This window comes from Delphinus delphis, chromosome 10 (genome assembly GCF_949987515.2).
Source record: "Delphinus delphis chromosome 10, mDelDel1.2, whole genome shotgun sequence".
NCBI lineage: Eukaryota > Metazoa > Chordata > Mammalia > Artiodactyla > Delphinidae > Delphinus > Delphinus delphis.
The window spans coordinates 22,022,223-22,040,913 of NC_082692.2; the positions used below are offsets into that span (position 1 = coordinate 22,022,223).

General features: G+C 40.5%; 1 protein-coding gene and 3 non-coding genes across 4 annotated transcripts; 2 read left to right on the forward strand and 2 right to left on the reverse strand.

Moving 5' to 3' along the window:
• The first annotated feature begins 2,167 nt into the window (after positions 1 to 2,167).
• On the forward strand, positions 2,168 to 7,264 carry LOC132432717 (epididymal secretory glutathione peroxidase-like). Its single transcript, XM_060023460.1, is given in 5 exon segments — positions 2,168 to 2,434; position 2,927; positions 5,246 to 5,363; positions 5,842 to 5,941; positions 7,058 to 7,264. Coding segments are annotated over 5 exon segments (693 nt in total).
• A 3,838-nt stretch (positions 7,265 to 11,102) lies between these two features.
• On the forward strand, positions 11,103 to 11,196 carry TRNAI-UAU (transfer RNA isoleucine (anticodon UAU)). Its single transcript has 2 exons — positions 11,103 to 11,140; positions 11,161 to 11,196. It is a non-coding gene; the product is annotated as a tRNA-Ile (tRNA).
• A 2,871-nt stretch (positions 11,197 to 14,067) lies between these two features.
• On the reverse strand, positions 14,068 to 14,140 carry TRNAR-UCG (transfer RNA arginine (anticodon UCG)). Its single transcript has one exon. It is a non-coding gene; the product is annotated as a tRNA-Arg (tRNA).
• Positions 14,141 to 18,352: 4,212 nt separating this feature from the next.
• TRNAT-UGU (transfer RNA threonine (anticodon UGU)) lies at positions 18,353 to 18,429 on the reverse strand. Its single transcript has one exon. It is a non-coding gene; the product is annotated as a tRNA-Thr (tRNA).
• Between the last annotated feature and the right edge of the window lie 262 nt (positions 18,430 to 18,691).

Consider the following 18,691-nt stretch of genomic DNA (forward strand, 5'->3'; position numbering starts at 1 on the left):
AGAATTGGAGGGGAAGAATTTATCCTTTCAATAAACGTGGGAATAAAGCTGAGCTGTCAGCCCAAATCCTGTGGGAGGAGGAAGAAGAGTGTGGGAAGAGTGGTAAAGGCAAACAAACCCGATACTCTTCAACTAATCCAAATATTTTTCAACATCTCTTTGTTAGTTATCTCGTTACAGCACAGTTAGTTGCTGAATTCACTCCTTGTAATTCCAAAGCCATAGGAACCGCAAACGGCATTCATCCTTGTTTTAGTCATTTTGCCTTCTAAGTCATCAGGCAATAGTTTTACCAAATGTTTTGTTGCAACAGAACAAATGTTGCCAACTTTCCACTCTGTAGTAACTGTTTCCTTGCCACTCCTCCTCTCTGAGAGGTAGGAAAATGGGAGTGGATAGGGGACAAAAAATTTTTTTAATTAATATAAGAAGAGAATCATTGCATAGCCTAATGATGATAAAGTACCATACATTTAAAAGTTTGATTAATTCTACCCTTTAAATCTGAGATTTAAATAGAAAAAAACCCAAATAATTTTTTAAACTTCAAGGAGCTAATAATCTGATGAGGAATATACAACTGTTTCAAGAATAAGAACACTATGCACATTAAACATATTTTACCTATAGGCAGAGAGGAATCAAAAATCATTGAAGTTTGGGTATGAGTAATAAATAAAACAAGAGAGGAAACTTACAAGGACAAATAATCATGAATTTAGGAGTATGATTAACTCAAACCTTAGTACTTGAGGTCCAGAAAGTAAAACTGTATTGTAGACAAGAGAAAGTTACTGGTCAGCCCCCCCACCCCCCATGAAGTTGGTGGGATTTAAATATGTTATTTATGTGAGAAACTCAGCAATTCCTAGGGCTCCAGGTCTGCATCATCAACTCATCTATTCTAAACTTTTGGCTGAGACTATTGAGCAGTGGCTGGAAACTGTTGCTGAATGGATGGGGGTTCTTATGACGGTTGAGAGGCAAAGCATTTTATCCTAAGAGGAACTTGAGTCTCATTTCCATTATCCTTCTTGGGCCTTCGGGCTTCCAGGAGATTAAGAGGAGTGTTTGCAACTTCCTATACATTTATAATTATTTCAAAAAAAATTTTAAGTTATTTACTTAAAAAAAAAGCATCGCATTCAAAATGGCAGATTATCCTCCAGAAAGTTGTTGGCTATTAGTAGTCCTCCCTGCCCCCACCTAGTGTGTAAGAGCCTCCTATACCAGACTGACACCGAGACTGGGCACCTCCATTCTTTTGAACTTTGGCCAATCTGATAAATGCAAAATGCAACTATTCTTCTTTATACCTCTTTAATTCTTGGTAAGGGAGAACATTGTATCCTACTACAGATGCCACTTGGTTTACTGTCTGGTGCCCGTGTTTCTCTTGGGCTGCTTGGTTTTTCTTACTGACTAGTAAGCACATGAAAGCATTTGTAAACATTTGTACAGTGAACATATTAACGTGAAAATATTTTTCCCTTCCTCAGGCCCAGTTTCCTTCTAATGGATCACATGTGGTCCATTATTTGATTTTTTTTAACTTACATAATAATATTAGGATTAGTATTTGGAATGTCTATGTCATGCCTTTTTTTTGCGATACGCAGGCCTCTCACTGTTGTGGCCTCTCCCGTTGCGGAGCACAGGCTCCGGACGCGCAGGCCCAGCAGCCATGGCTCATGGGCCCAGCCACTCCGCGGCATGTGGGATCCTCCTGGACTGGGGCATGAACCCGCGTCCCCTGCATCGGCAAGCGGACTCTCAACCACTGCACCACCAGGGAAGCCCTATCATGCCTTTTTGCAGTGACTTTACTGAGATGTCTGCACCTAGATACGGCTATCCACTCAGAAAAAATAGACAATTGTCTTCAAGGACTGTGGAGCGCTTGCCCTCACCTTTTCATAATTCTGCCAGAATTTATGTGAGTCCCGGGTCCTCATCGCACTAGTGAGCGCTGAGTGCTCACGGAGGTGTGTGTAGGTGAGGACGTGGTTTGAATTCTACGTCCTCTTGCCCTACTCACGCCCCAGAAATCCTTGCCACCCTGCAACTGGCCTGCATAGGCTGGGGCTAGTCCCTGCCAGGGTATCAAAAGGCTGCCAGGTACCCGACAACCTCAGACTCTCAGACTAGTGATCTACAGATACTAGTCATGACTGTACAGTTAAGGGCCTCCTATCTTTCCCCCCTTTTCCTAGCTGGCTTCGTGCAGTCAAATTCTAAGCTGGAGAAGGTGAGTGACCACCAGAGAGGGTGGGACAGGGCTCAAAGGTGGAAGCTTCTGTCCTGCTCCCAAATCTTGCCCTCAGTCCTTCTTGTAAGACTCTGACCTCTGCTTTCTCCCTCTTTGCAGTATGCGGGCAAGCATGTCCTTTTTGTCAATGTGGCCACCTATTGTGGTCTGACAGCTCAATACTCTGTTAAGAGTTCATAACCAAATCTCCTTGGGACTAAACTTTCCAGCTCATTATATTCTAAGTCATGTTGGAATTATATTCTAATTCTAATTCTATGTATCAAAATAAATACTCATGATCAAGTGACTTTATTCCCTGATGTCAGGAGTCAGTAAACTATGGTCCACAGGGCAAATCTGGCCAGCCTACTTTTGTAAACAAAGTTTTATTGAACATAGCTATGCTCATTCATTTACAGATTGTCTGTGATGGATGTTAAGCTACAAGGCAGAGTTGAGTGGTTGTATGAGTGATGGTGTCAGAGACCATCTGAAATTACTATCTGGACCTTCACAGAAAATGTTTGTTGACCCCTTCCTATGTCCTGCCTCTGCTTTGCTCCTGAGATTTCCAGGAGAATCAATAATGTATCTGACAGCTAGGAGCCTCTCTGAAGATTCAAGTCTCCTTGGTAAATACAGGAGGTAGGATTGATGTTTTTGAGACTTTTCCAGGGTTTTACATGTAACTTACAAAGACAATGAAAAGGGGAAAGGGGCTTTATACCTGGAGCACATTTGACTGGAGCAAGGGCTGGTAGAGGAGGCCATAATAGAGGCAAACACTCCCTCTCCAACCTCAATGCCTCCTTTAAGTGTAGTTTTTCCCTCTCTGTACATGACCCAGAGCAGATTTTTATCTTTCTCATATCTTAGGCCTTGTTGTTTGAAAGCCAATAAATAATAAACAGGGTTATTTTCTTTCAGAAACAGATGTACTTCTTATATTTGAACTAGTAAGAACTTTGATTTAAAATTTTTCATTATGTTGTATTTCGACAAGGTAATATATTCACAAGGCTCAAAATTAAAGGAATAAAGAAGTTTAGAGTGAAAAGTTTTTTCAACTCTTTCCCCTCCCTTCAGATGACCAATATTATCATGTTTACAAAATATATGGGTATTCTTTTTTTTCTTTTCCCCCAGTTGATAACATATTGTAAATACTATTTGCCAATTTGCTTTTTAAAATTAATAAGGTACCTTGGAGTTCAGACCATTTCCTCCCTCTTTTTCAAGACTGAAGAATATTCTACTGGACCATACTTCATTTTACCAGTTTATAGGGACTTTAAAAATCAATTTATTCAGTTCCCACTCTGTACATAACAGATGAGGAAACTGAGAAATAGCTACTCAAGGACTGGTAGACATGCTTCCTAATTTATTGTCTCTTTCCTAGAGGAAGTGATTACCTACAGTGACTAAAGACAAGAGTGGAGGATGTGGGGAAAGGTACTAAGGAACCATTTGGAAACAGGAAAGCAATCTCATATTGCAAAAGTAAATAAATAAAAATAAATAAAGGACTAAGAGGAGATATCAGTTGACCCCGTTGGCTGAGCAGAATCTGAGTGGGACTGGTTAGTGTTTGCTAGGGGACTGAAAATATCTAGCTCAGAAAGGGTGAACAAAGAAGACAATTATAAAAGTCTGAGGAGACAAATTGGAAAACTTGGGGAAGAAGGCAGTTGGAAGCTTGTGTTTTGGCATATCAATGAGGGTTTTTAGGTAGAATGCATCTTTAACATCCTGAAGACTGTTGAAGAACACCAGGAAGCTCAACCTGGAATTTCTCTGGTTCTCTTTGCCCCTGTCAGATTTACCCACACTCCACCCAGGGTGAACCAGCTTGTGCAGAGGAGAAAAGCACATTCTCATTGTGTGTGTCTTTTCCTTTTTAAAAGAAAGATTCAATCTACCAATTAACCAACCAGGAAAGGCAAACTGATGAGCAGTGATGTTTAAACGCAGTTTTGTTTAAAAATCACCTGATGAGCTTTTCATTTTTTAATTGTGGTACAAAAAGACATAATATAAAATTTACCATTTTAACCATTTTTAAGAATACTGTTCAGTAGTGTTAAAAATATTCATTCTTGTGAAACAAATCTCCAGAACTTTTCCATCTTGCAAAACTGAAATTCTGTACCCATTAAATAATAGCTCTCCTTTTCCCCTTCCCCCCAGCCCCTAGTAACCACCATTCTACCTTCTGTTTCTATAAATTTGACTACTTTAGATACCAAATGTATTTGTCTTACCTGCAGTATTTGTCTTTTTCATGACTAGTCTATTTCACTTAGCATAATGTCGTCAAGGTTCATCCATGTTGTAGCATGTGACAGAATTTCCTTCCATTTTAAGGCTGAATTTGTTTGAAGGCCAGTTCTTCAATCATTTGTTTATCCATTCATCCATTGATGGACATTTGGGTTGCTTCCACGTCTTGATTTTTATGAATAGTGCTCCTATGAACATGGATGTGCAAATATCTCTTTGAGGCCCTATTTTCAATTCTTTGCATATATACCCAGAAATGGGAATGCTGATCTATGGTAGTTCTATTTTTAATTTTTTGGGAAACCTCCATACTATTTTCCATAGCACTTAAACCATTTTACAATCCCACCAGCAGTGATCTGGTGAGCTTTAGAATAATAAAGGTGACTGGGGAGCCATCTCAAAAGAATGTAATCAGAAATTTTTCTGGAATGGAACCTGGGTATCCCTATTTTTAAAGGAAGGCCCCCACCTGATTCTGATGTGCTGCAGATTTGGGAAATACTGCACTATAACATTTTGAATACACGTTTAGAGATCCAGTATCTAATTTCAGCCCTGCCACAAACAGTCTTTCTGACCTAGATATTTTTTTTTTCCTTCCCTGGGCCTCTGGTTTTTTCCTCTGTAAAATGGGTATCTCTAAGGATCTTTCTCTACACAAGGAGGCTCTCTAGCCAGGCCGCCATATTGTCCCTTCTCTACCCCTAGAACTGAGCGCACTTCAGGAGGAGCTGAAGCCCTTTGACCTAGTTGTGTTGGGCTTTCCCTGCAACCAATTTGGAAAGCAAGAACCAGGAGAGAACTCAGAGATCCTTCCGGGACTGAAGTAAGTGCCTGCTTGAAACCCTATAGGGGTCTCTGTCTACCTTTCCTCTGTTTCCAGAGGCACTTCCATATTAGGGACTTCTGGGATGGGTAGTGGGTTAATAGGCTTAGGGGCATCTGCAAACTGATTTTAACTTTGGCCTCTGCTGATATGAGTCTGGCAGTGTCAGACACTCTCTCCCCCTCTCTGGGAAGTGAGAACTGGACGGACCACGGAGGACCAGGAGCACAGAAATAGCTCCTGGTATTGCTGCTACAGAAACAGTGCAGGGGGAGACAGTGATAGGATGTGGAATAGAGAAAAATAAAGTGAATCAGGGAGCCCAAAGTTTAAAAATGGCCTTATTTCCCCTTCCCAGTCCTGTTTTCCATATCTCCACCTCTCTCTCCCCTTTCTCATGACCTCAAATTCTGGTACCCCATTATAACTTTCTTTCATATATTCTGGAGCTTCCTGGGAACATTATGGTTCATTGCAGGTATGTCCGTCCAGGAGGAGGATATGTACCTAATTTCCAGCTTTTTGAGAAAGGGGATGTGAATGGCGAAAAAGAGCAGAAAGTCTTCATCTTCTTGAAGGTGAGTTAATCACTGACCTAAGCCTCTTCTTCCCAAATATTCCTAGCATAAACTTGGTGTGGTAGAAATGGATCCAAGGGCACCTGCCTGGAGGTGGGATTGGACTCTTTGGAAGAGATCTCGAGATTAGCATAGGGATTGGGGTTTAATTTGTTAGTATCTATGATGCTCTGGCTTTGTGTGGTGGAGAGAGTTGCGTAGAGTGTCACCTTTCACTGGGACCACTCTCTTTTGTTCATTGACATTCATTCATTCATACATTCAAGGTATATTTGTTGAGTGCCTGTTATCTATAAGGCAGTTTTCTAAATAATAAGGGTATAAAGATGAATAGAAACAGTCCCTATTCCTTGATGATTTCATACTGGAGAGGATGACATAGAAATCAGATATAATACAATGTAGTAAGTGCTTTATATGAAACACTGACTCTTAGATATAGAGAATGTGAGAGCTGAACGGGGCTCTAAAGATCATCAGAGTTCAGTGTTCTTAGATGCTGAACTGTGAGCCAAAGCTGGCCTATGTTGAGATTTTTATATATTCTCAGTAAATTGAAAAAATAGGACAATATAAGGAGGATTTCATAAACTCAACTGATTTATAGGGCTACCCTTTATTCTAAGATTAGTACGTATATGTAATTTATTCTTATAATTATCTTTTTAAAACTAAATGGTGAAGCAATGATGTTTTTAAAATTTTCTCTTATTTGACAAAACAAAATGTTGGAACTCCTACTGGTCCCAAAAGATATTTTTGAAATGTTACTGGCCCATGGAGCATCAAGACCTAGGAGAACACATTCTAATCTAAACCATTCACTTTGCAGAAAAGGAAACTGAAAGCTAGAGAGGTGATATATCTTATTCATAGCAGCAGGATTTTGTGATGTGGTCACAGGGAGAAACAGAAAGAGGGAATAGACTTTTGCTATAATATCTACAACATTCTTGGTAGTTGGTATCTTAGCAATTCAGAGAATATATTAGTAATCAGAGGAAATGAAAATATCTTGATATAAGAGGGAGTAGATTACCTGTGGGTGAAAATAGCCTGAATCATCCAAGAGCAGAAATGATACAGTCATTTCTCTTTTCCATCTCTCTGCTGCAGCAATCCTGTCCTCACCCTTCTGAACTTATGGGCTCAATCAAACATATATCTTGGGAACCCATCATGGCCCATGACATCCGCTGGAATTTTGAAAAGTTCCTGGTGGGACCTGATGGAGTCCCTGTCATGCGCTGGTTCCATCAGGCTCCAGTCAGTACAGTCAAGTCAGATATTCTGGCAGACCTGAAACAGCTCAAAATCAAATAGGAAGACCAAGTTGGGGGCAGGAGCCATTCTGCTTCTTACCTGAAGACCTGTTCAAAAAAAAAAATCCATCTTTTCACTATACTGTCTTCCTAAATGGTCTCCACTTGACTAAATCACCTCTATAGTGCCAAGATTCCCACTCTCTACCAAGTAGATTTATACTCAGAAGGCTACTGCTATGTCCCCTTGCAAGAGTAAGTGGGCGAAGAAAAAACAGCATGGAAACCCTAAATCCTCAGACATCTGTTACAAATTTAATAATGCATATCCATCAAAGGGAAATCATCCTTCCATGAGGAAGGTTCAGTTTGTCACAATATCCTGAAAAAGAACGTTGCTACACATTCTGATTTCTCCTTCTCTCTCTACCCTAAAGGTGTAGAGATAGCAATGGGGTGTATAGCCATACAATCTAGGTTCCACTTCATAACATATTTCCTTCCCCAGGAGAAACATGTAATGTCAATTTCCAAACATTTTCGGATCAGTCTTTATCTGTGACACCCAGCCCACCCCTGCTCCCACTGATCTGTCACTCTTCTGTAGGAGCCCTAGGTCTAGTGGGAGCAGGAAATTGCCTCACATGAAGGGAAGGGCATCTTCACGATAGTGGGACCTGGAGCCTCTTTCTAATTTGGACCCTACAAAAACTTTCCTATGTCTGATCTTTACTGTATTCAGATTGTGACACTTGGGCAGAGCACCCTTTGAAGGACAGGCTTTCCTCTCTCAACCTTAGATTCCTCAGCTTCAGAACCAGCCCTGACCCTATCTCCAATAAAATCTTTTCTGCAGCAACTGGGATCAGTGTGGTGGTTTTTAAATCCTATCCTGTGCTCAAACTCGTCATACCTTTCTCTTCTTCCTAACTGTGACTGTCGCAGATGGTGGATTGACCAAATTACCTGAACCCCCTGGACAGAAGGATTTACCATCCCAGGTCCTTGAAAGGTTGTTACCTGATGGCTCTCAACTCTCATCCCTCTTTAGGAATTGTCTCAGGTCAAGGGTCACATTTCATTTCCAGGGGCAGCCTGTATGCAATTACTGGTCAACGAGAGGTATAACAGCCACGATCTGGCTTCTCAATTTAGGACAACTCTGAAGGACCCATTCCAGTGGTGGAGACCCCCAAGGGGTAGGCAATTGCCCTTTTGCACTTGTACTGCAGCCCAATTTTTCCCTCTGACAAATTCTGATTCTCTTCATTGCTTCTCAGGTGTTGACCCTGAGGTAGTGCCCCAGTAAACTTTCTGAATGCAAATCCCCATATTGGAGTCTTTCCGGGGAACCCAACCTACAATAGTTAGTACCAAAAGTGATCTGAGAAAGAGGATGATAAGATAAGATTTTTGAAGCTGAATTACCCACCATCTGGTTGGTAGTGAGGGGATTGGTGGAGCACAAACAGCCACTGGCACAAAGTAGCAGTTTTTAAAACTTTCACCAGACCTGAACTGAGATGCTATACTGGTGGATATGCACAAGAAGATGTGATGTATCAGGTGCTTGATAAATATGGGAGAGCTGGTAATAATAATAGAATTGTATCGTTGTTATTAGAAGAAACTGATGCCTTGGAAAAAGATGATTAAAGGCTGAGGATGATAACTCATCAAATAAAGGCTAACTGTGAAAGCCAGAGTGTCTCCATAATAGGATATAAAGAACCTCTCATATCCTGCAACTCAAGAGCATAAAAACCTAAGGTTCAGATCCAAGATTTAATCATAAGAATAGTAGAACTCCAAAGTGGGTTAAATTCTCAAACTAGATTATCTTCTATGCCTAGGTCATGGCCTTGATTGGAAAAGAATAGAACCTTGAGACATTGAATGGAGACATCTGGTAGGATGCATTAGAACATCTAAATCTCCAGATTTCCCAAGATCCTTTGAGCCTTTTAAAAGTAGCCCAGTCCTCTTCTTCCTTGAAGACAATGCAGAGACCTCTCCTCTGCCAAACATGTGCCTCTGCCACTCACTCAGTGTCTTTCCCATATAGAACTAAATTCTAAGCGTTCTGGATCAAGAAGAGAACTCAAAGTTAGCTGAAGTAGAGTTTACTGATACTGGAGTATTCTCCAAAAGTATAGAATTTTTACACACTGGCAAGAACTCAACATACTATTAGGATTCTCCTGCTTGAAAAAGAAATGGCTGTCACTAAATGTGGTAAGAATGCCAGGACTCTCGTGATGATGGCAGAAAGGAGGGATCAAAATCTCAGAAAAGTGGGCATGCTAGAGTGGATTTATTGGATTTACCATGTAACGCTGGAAAACCCACTAGGTGAATGTGTCACAAGAGGGCCAAAGGACATTCTGTTTGAAAAAAAAAAAAAGTAATATGCTGAGGAGAGGTGCACCAGTCTCACTGAGAAGTTCTATAATGAGTGTCCTCTATTGGCGCTGGGCTGATGGTATGAGATTCTGCTACAGAAGTAACTTCACTGACAGCAATGGGGACTATAGGATCCTGAAATAATTCAGGCCAGAGATAGCAGCACTCAACCATCAGAATCCGTGAGTGTGTGTGTGTGTGTGTGTGTGCGTGTGTGCATGCCCCAGGAGTGGGTGGGCAAAACTACTGTAATGAGAGACAATTTCAGAGTGGTAGCCAACTTTGCAGAGTGTTTGAGATAATTAATAAAATACAGCATCCCTAGGAGCAATATAGATGGGCAGTCAACAAGCATATCACTGTCTACACAATTAGAAGAAATTGAGGATAGAGAATCAGGAGACTGAGGGCAGCTACACCAGTTAAAAATAAAATCACAATACCTTGCTCAATTTCTGATCTTAAACCAGTTTTCAGACCTGAAATTTTTGACTAAAGGAGAAGCCAAGTCCTGAGGACCCTGCAGTGCCACTGCAAATATGTAGAATATAATTCCCCCATTCCTTTCCTAAAGGGACTTATGAGCATTTACTCAATAAGCATAAACTCAAGAAAGAGAAATACCCTCACATTTCAAGGACTGTTGGAAACAAGGTCCAAGTTGATATTGATACGGAAAGACCCAAAGTGTCATCATGGCCCCCCTGTTAAAATGGAAGTAACAGGGACCAGGTAACAAATGGAGCTGTGGCTCAGGTCTGGCTCACAGCGTGCCCACTAAAAGCTTGAAATGAACTACAACAAATATAAACAATAGATTTCTCTGAGTATGAGACTTCAGAAAATGTTCAAGTTATCTTTTTGTTTTTCTGCATTCCCTTTGTACGTATTGCATCTGCACATTTATAACAGTGGTTTTTCGAAAGGAAATATTAGCTCTGAATGTTTCAGGATAACAACGTATTTTAACATTCTTAGGTTAAAAAACAGCGAGTGATCGGGTCGGGGTGGGATAGGTGGCATCTGAAGCAGATGAAAGGTCAGTCGAGCGGAGCTCAGAGTGGAGACGGGAAACTCAAGAAAGTAGAACCGCTGAGATGCAAAGTCCGCGGGAATCCGGAAGCAATGAAAATGCACTGGTTTCTTACAGATGAAATACACACTCCTAAGTGGAAAGCTTCCTGCCTTTGTGGAATCAATGTAATTTTTTTTTCATTCAAATGCTTTCAAATAACAGTCTGAATTTAGAGAAGTCGTGGGAATCTGAGCGGAAAATCAAGATAGAGATAACTGCGACGCTCAGCCCCGGCAGCATCTCTGTACAAGGGAGGAAACGGCTGCAGATTGGCAAATACCAGGGATGCCTTTGCTGCTTTTAATCCCATTTGTGGAAGCCCCATATCAGAAGGTGCCATTTTGTTCATAACATTTAATATCTTTAACAAAAATACCGTCTTCATCTGTGAAAGTATATTCACTTATATCTCCCTAACGTAGCTCCAGTGGCGCAATCGGTTAGCGCGCGGTACTTATAAGACAGTACACTTGTGAGCGATGCCGAGGTTGTGAGTTCGAGCCTCACCTGGAGCAACTTTTACTACTCTCCAGCCCATACAACGAGACAGGCCAAATATGAGGCCACCCCCGAAGAGATCAACTGTTGTGATTTCTGTCCTACATCTTGCTTGTGATTTGTCTTAAAATTCTCTCTTAAAGTCATGCATAACAAGTACCATCCTGCTGAGTGTGGTGCCTGCCTTCTTCCAACACTTTGGCAATTTATCATTTGACACTTGCCAAGACGACTGTTCACAGTATTCAACTACGTCTGATTTGTCAATTATGCGAAATGCGGACGATCTTGGTTTTTCTTACAAGTCTTTCAGCGGAAAATGTCCTGTCCTTGAACCTGCTTTCCTCCGTTTCTCCACTCCTCTGGCTTCCTCTAGGATGCTTATTACTCTTTATAAGTCCATGCTGCCTGTAGATATATCGCAGACACAGGTATTCAGTCTCAGAAAATGAGTTGAGTCAGGAGCCTATGTGTGGGTCACTTAATCTCACCTGGATCTTAAACATTATCAGAGTCATCCTGAGACACAGACATGGTGCTCTCCGGCTTTACAAAAGATTTATAATTGCCCGTGCGCAAGTGCTCAGCACTATCAGTTCTTTTTCATCTGCTGCTACGTTTTGGAGTGCTTATGTTCTCCCCGGCCCTACCCTGAGCTGCCCACCAGGTACATGTGGGTTCGAAATAAGACTCACAGACCAATTTAGATTAACGCTGGTAAAGAAGTGATCGTGGATAACTTACTTACCAAGATATACAATAGACATATCTATAGGGGCTATTCAGAGTGTTGTTTTTAGTGTTAAATGAGATAATAAATTATTGATTGATTAATGGCCACAAATTCCTCCCATTATACATGTCCCTTTGCAATGTGGTTGTGCAGCAGCTACCATTAAGAGGCGGAGTCTATTTCCCTCCCTCTTGTATGTGAGCTGAACTTGTGCTTTGGCCAATAGAATGCTGTGGTAATGGTGTTGTGGAAGTGAGGTTGTGAGAGTTCCAAGATGGCCTCAAGAGTCTTACAACTTCTCCTCTTGTTGTCTTGGGACCTTGAGACACCATGTGAAGAAATCCCACCTAACTTCCTAGAGGATGGAAAATCATGTGGAGAGTGAGTCCCTGCCATCCCAGCCATCCCAGCCACACTCCCCAGACTGTGAGTGGGAACATTTTGGACCATCTGGTCCCAGTCAAGCTGCCAGATGACTGCAATCAATGAGTGACCACAAGCAAAACCAGCAAAAGAATTGCCTGGTTAAGCACAGCCCAAGTGGTTGAACTTCAAAATTGCAAACAAAATAAATAATTATTGTTTTAAGCCACTAAATTTAGGTTAGGTTTGTTACAAAGATGTAGATGACTGATAAAGGCATTTAGCGTGGAATAAGAGTCTATAACAAGCAAACAGATTGATTAAGTAAAAATTACCCACAAAGAAAAGCCCAGACATCTTCACTGCTGAATTCTCCCAAACATTTTTTAATTGATATTAATTCTTCACAAACTCTTTAAAATTTGGAAAAGAAGGTCAAATTACCCTGATGCTAAAACCAGACAAAGATATAATGAGATAAGAAAACTATAGATCAATATCTCTTATAAACATGGACACAAAAGTACTCAACAAAATATTAGCAAACAAAGTCCAGCAACATATAAACAGGGATTACAAAAGGGCACGAGGAAACGTTTGGGGGTGATGTCTATGTTCATTATCTTTATTGTAGTGATGGTTTCATGAGTTATAAATATGTCAAACTATAAGTTTAAATATATGCAGTTTATTTTAAGAAAACAATGCCTCAATAAAGCTGTTTAAGAGGTACATTCATGGGAAAAAGCTCATTATGGCATTCGGCAAAAGTAGTTGTGGATTTTTTTTTTCTTTCTCTCTTTTCTTGTCCTATACTGTGGAAGAGTTGTGTCTAATTAGATTTATTTCTTCTTTGAATATTTTAAAGAAGCCCCTGGTAAACGAAAGGATGTGGAATTTTCTCAGAAGGAAGAGTTGACAACTAATTCAAAATATTTCATAGTTTAAGACTATTTAAAATTGCGATTCCTTCTTGAATCTACTTTGATACGTCATATTGTTCTATTAATTTGTCCATTACATCTAAATATTTAAATGTATTTGGCCACATTCTTTCCACTTGTGTAGAGGCTGCTCCCTCTTCATCCTAATTTGCGTGACTGGCCTCTTCTCATAGTTTCAGGTCTCTGTTTTAACCCTGGTTCCTCAGATATTGCTGAAAGTCCAACTAATTCATCCCGCACCGTGCGGGAGAACCCACACGAGGTCTCTGCAGAGGCCAGAGAAGGACCGCGCGCCTCTCGGGAGGCAGCCACCTGAAACAGGGGCGGGTTTTAGAACATCGTTTCTCTAGCGCCTCTAAAATGTGGCAAATTTTCCTTTCGCAAGGGGGCGACATTTAAACTGACTTCAAAAAAACAAATCTCTCAACATAAAGACGCGTTTTCAGCGTCAAATTGCCGAGAACCAACTGAAAACCAATGAAAGAGTGAGGGTCGTCTCACGCTAAAATAACAGAGATGTCCCGGCACTGCCTGACCAGCGAGCAAAATTCCTTGACATTTGTGCCCTGTCGTACCCACCTCGCTCACTGTGCTCACCCAACCCACTAGAAGAGGGTCAGGAAGACCAGGGCTGGCGCTTTTCCCTATTCCCACACCTGTGTGCCTGTCTGGCCAAGGATTTCTAAAGTACGAGCGGCTGGGTGCAGGGGGCTGGCGCCGACCCCACTTACTGAATCAATCATACCAGAGGGGAGATCTCTGGAGTGCTCGGATGTTATAATTTGGAATCTGAGAGCTGGGATAGTGATGCCTGGGAAAAGCGAACCGGAGCGTGAAAAAGGGACTTACAACCACGAAGGGATTCGAACCCTCAATCTTCTGATCCGAAGTCAGACGCCTTATCCATTAGGCCACGTGGTCCTACAACATTCCAGCTGTGAAAAATATTACAAGTGTTGAGACTCTGGAATATTTCTGTATTATTTAGTATTCATATAATTCTTACGAAGAGAGGCCTTCCTTATTAATCTTATTTAAAAGATGGTGTCATTGATACAAAAGCCAAGTAACTTCTCCAAGCAATTATGGTAAGAGGCTAAGACAAAATGGAAATTTCACTTTTCTCCAAACTCCTGCCCTTAGTTTGACACCAAATTTCTTCTCTGAACAAAATTTTACACTTGCATTGTGATGCCTCTCTCAGCCGGTTGCATTAACCTGTAAAGAAATAGAAGGAGAAAAGGACTGAATGTCCCTCTGTAATCACGGCTACAAACGCTCGGTTTACCTTCAGAATGAATACAGAGTCAGAATTAAGACCCTCCGGGAATAAATGAAAATCACAATAAAGACCCCTCCTGCCACCCTCTCAGCTGGGCGCCCAATCCTGCCAAGACTGCTTCAATTAGGATTGAATCGAGAAGCGTCTTCCTAGGCCTGGCCCCTTTTGGAAACCACGATGAATAGACCCGCTGAATACCCTCCAGGGAGACCTATGTTAAAAAGCCCAACAGTTGCACTTAGCGAGCAATTAGAAAATGGCCCTCCTCTTGTGCAGCCACTGGGTTGCGGTGTTGTGTAGCTCAGAGGTAAGGAGACAGACTTCAGGTTAGAAAAGAGTGGTTTTGAGTCAATTTGTGCTCGTATATTTTCTTTCCGGCACCTCATTTTCCCCAGCCGCCCTCATCTCAGTGGATCTCGATGCCCCACTAGTGATGGCGCGGGCGAGGAGAGCACACGGGTGGTGGGAAGGCGCGCTCGAGGCTGGCCGGGTTACTCAACACCGCCTGCTTTGGACCCTCTTCCTGGGGGTGCTGTGGGCGTGGTGAAAGCAACCCGGTTGGAATCCGAGGCATCTGGGGGACTTCATCCCCCATTATTAGGAACTGGGAGGGTCGGATTTTGGTCTTTATCCAACCTGCCTTCTCAGCACATTCTGGCTCCCAGCCCCCCAAAGTCGGTTACATAGGTTTTGCACAATTTAGAGGTGCTGGAGAAACAGTGTTTTCTCAAAAGCGCTTCTGAGCAGCGACTGCACCCTGAGGAGGCTGCGCTCTTTCTTTTGCTTTCCAGGAAAGCACCACCCCGGTTCTCTGGGCCACATCAGGCCAAAGTGACAGACTGTCTGGGGTCTATCCTTAACCCAGCCTTCAGTAAGCCTTCCAGGAACTGAAATCTACAAGATGTGAAAGGTTAACCAAAAAAAAAAACGCATTAGAAGAGTATTCCAGAAGGTGGATCAGAATGTGCAATGGTGTAAAGAATTTTGCCCAATTAATTTGAAATTTTAAATGAAACAGCAATTCTGCAAAAAACAAATAAAAAATTTTGCTAAAGAAGAAATAGCAAATATGAATAGTCCTAAACCATTAAATGTATTGAATAAATAGTCAAAATTTTTTCCACAGAGAAAACTCCAAACCCAGATATTTTAATCTGGAAGTTCTATAAAACATTCCTGAGACAATAATTTCAACTGGACACAAATACTTCCAAATATAGTAACAGAGGGAAGCCTCTCCGTCTCATTTTATAAGCCTACTTTCATCCTAATATCAAAACCAGCATATCAAGAAATTAAAGGGAAAAAGTTTTGTTCACCTCCGTACAGACAGAAAAAAGCATTTAATAAATTTCAGTGTCCACTAATGGTACAGCAATTTGGAAATAGAAGGAAAGTTCTTTAACCTGATTTTTAAAATACAAAAATAGTCTGCAGAAAACAATACTTAAGGGCAAAAAATTCAAAACATTCTGTTTGAAATTGGGAACACATGGAGTAAACCAGGAACTGCCACTTCTATTCCCTACTAGACAAAAGGAGAGTAAGAAAAGGTGTAAGGAAGAAAGAAAGGAAGAAACAGAAATCTTTTCTTTTTTAAACAGATCGTATGCTTATTATAGTGTCAGTTTTAACACATTTTCATGACAGCTATAAAAATTTACAAAAACAATTATATGCAATAAAGAAAAATCTAGAAATCACACAGAATGAGATGTTAACATAATATTTCAATAACAAAAAAAAATTCCAAAACAAATACATGGTATCATCTATAGAAATCACAAACTAAGCATACTAAATAATCTATTGTTTTATGGATACATATATAAGTAGTAAAGCTATTAAGTAAAATCAAGGGAGTGATTATCACAAGCATTAATACTGTGGTTATCTTAGATGAGAGAGAGGTGTAAAGTGGAGTGGGGCAAATGGAACTTCTAAAATATTGGCAATGTTCTCTTTCCTAATTGGTGACTTTTTCTTTTTAAAGCAAACTACTTTTTTTAATTGAAGTGTAACAAACATTCAGGAAAGTGCCCAAACATGAGCATATATAGAATACTTATATTTATGTAGGTATGTATCTGAATATATATGTATTAATGTATCACTGAATATTTACAAAGAGAATATATCTATGAACTCTCACTCAGATCTTTTGTTCCAACTTATTGCCACTATTTCCATCAAATGGGATCCAGAATTAAGTTTTGTCACTTAGGCTGTCTGTGTCAAGAAATAGAACATTACCAGCACACCAGAAGCCCCTCTCACGTGCCTCCTAATGACTTTCCTCATAAAGGTAACCAGTCTCTTGACTCTGATATCATCTGTTAGGTTTGCACATTTTAATAACATATAAGTAGAATTATATAATAAGTACTCTTTTATGCCTGGCTACTTTTGTGCAGCACTATGAGATTCATCCATGTTTTTGCATTTAACAATATTTTTTGTTGCCATATATATAGTCAAATTGTATGAATATGCCACAATTTATCCATTCTAGTGGTGGATGTATGGGTTGTTTCCAGTTTGGGCATATCATGAATAGGGCTGTTAGGAACACTGTTGTATATGCTTTTTTGTGGACCTGTGCACAAATTCCTATTGAGTATTGTAATTAAGAGGTTGACTCCATTTTTGATATTTACTGACAGCTTTCAAGACCCATCACTCTCACTCACATCTAAGCCAGCCCATAAGAAAGTGCTTAAGCTCTCTCAGAGGAAAGATCAAACCACACTAGTCCTGGTTCTCAGGAATCTTCACCTGCCAGCCCACCCTCTAACCCAATAAAAGTCAAAGCCCATCACCCTTCCTTGCTCTTCCAAGCTGTTTTTGGACTTACCTGTGAGCCTCCCCTGCTCTCCAAGTAAGCGCCATTATGTGAGTGATAAACATTTTCATATCCTCTTGGTGCATGTGCAGCATTATCAGTCTTGCCATTTGAATCATTTGGGTACATTGACCATTTCATTTCAGCTGAATGACTGCAAGACAGATGTGTACTTAGGAGTGGACTTAACTGAGTCACAGCAAGTGACTTTACTACAAACACTTTTGCAAGCAGCATATGTGATTTCCACATATCTGGAATTACATGTAAAATAAATGGACAAACTGAAAATGGGAAAAAAATATAACAAACTAGATAAAAAGATAGATGAAAAACCATTATCTATAACCCAACAAACTCATTTAACTTGTTAAATGCAAGACTCTATTTCAACACTGTAGAAATGCTAGTGCCAGTAGGGCTAATGAAATATTTTTTATGTTGATTCAGGTTTTCTTTTATTTATGGAAAGGTTTTTTTTAATTGAAGTATATTTGACCTACAACACTATATTAGTTTCAGTTGCACAATGTAGTGATTTGATATTTTCATTACGAAATGATTACCATGATAACTCGAGTTACCATCTGTCACCATACAAAGATATTGCAATATTTTTGACTATATTCCCCATGCTGTACATTTCACCTCCATGACTCATTCATTTTGTAACTGGAATTTTGTACCTCTTAATCTCCCTATTTCACTCATCCTTCCACTACCCTCCCCTCTGATAGCCATGGTCAATCCATGTTGTCGCAAATGGCAAGAATGTGCATATTCGACACCTCTCTGAACCCCTCCCGGGACAACTATCCGTATTTCCCCAGAAAATGGCCCTCACAAGTTCACTTGCCTTTTTGTGATGGGAAGAAGAGAGTTGCAGAAGTTTAAACTAACTTTTAGGGTTCTGACTTTTTCCGGAGTCAGGAGGAGGCAGGAGGTACTGTAGTACTTTTATACGGACAATTTCCTCATCCCTTCTCAGGGCTAAAGAAATGTGCAAAGGAGGCCCTACTGGGATTCGAACCCAGGATCTATCACTGTTTACAAGACAGGCACTTTAACCAACTAAGCCACAGAACCTAGCAATGAGTGGGTTTCAAAAGTAACTTTTATTGAATTCATCATTTTTCTTTGTTCTTTTGAGAAATATCCTCGTATCTTCTTTTTGTGTCTTATTCATATGCAGTTTGTGCACATTTCAGTGACTGAACAAAGGGCCTGACAATGTGATGATTACTATGCCTCACAGCAACACAGAAGCTAAAATGATGCCATAGACACCACGTCTGAGTCCAGACTTTGAGTGAAAATATTGTAATACCTTACATTTCTCTAGTACTTT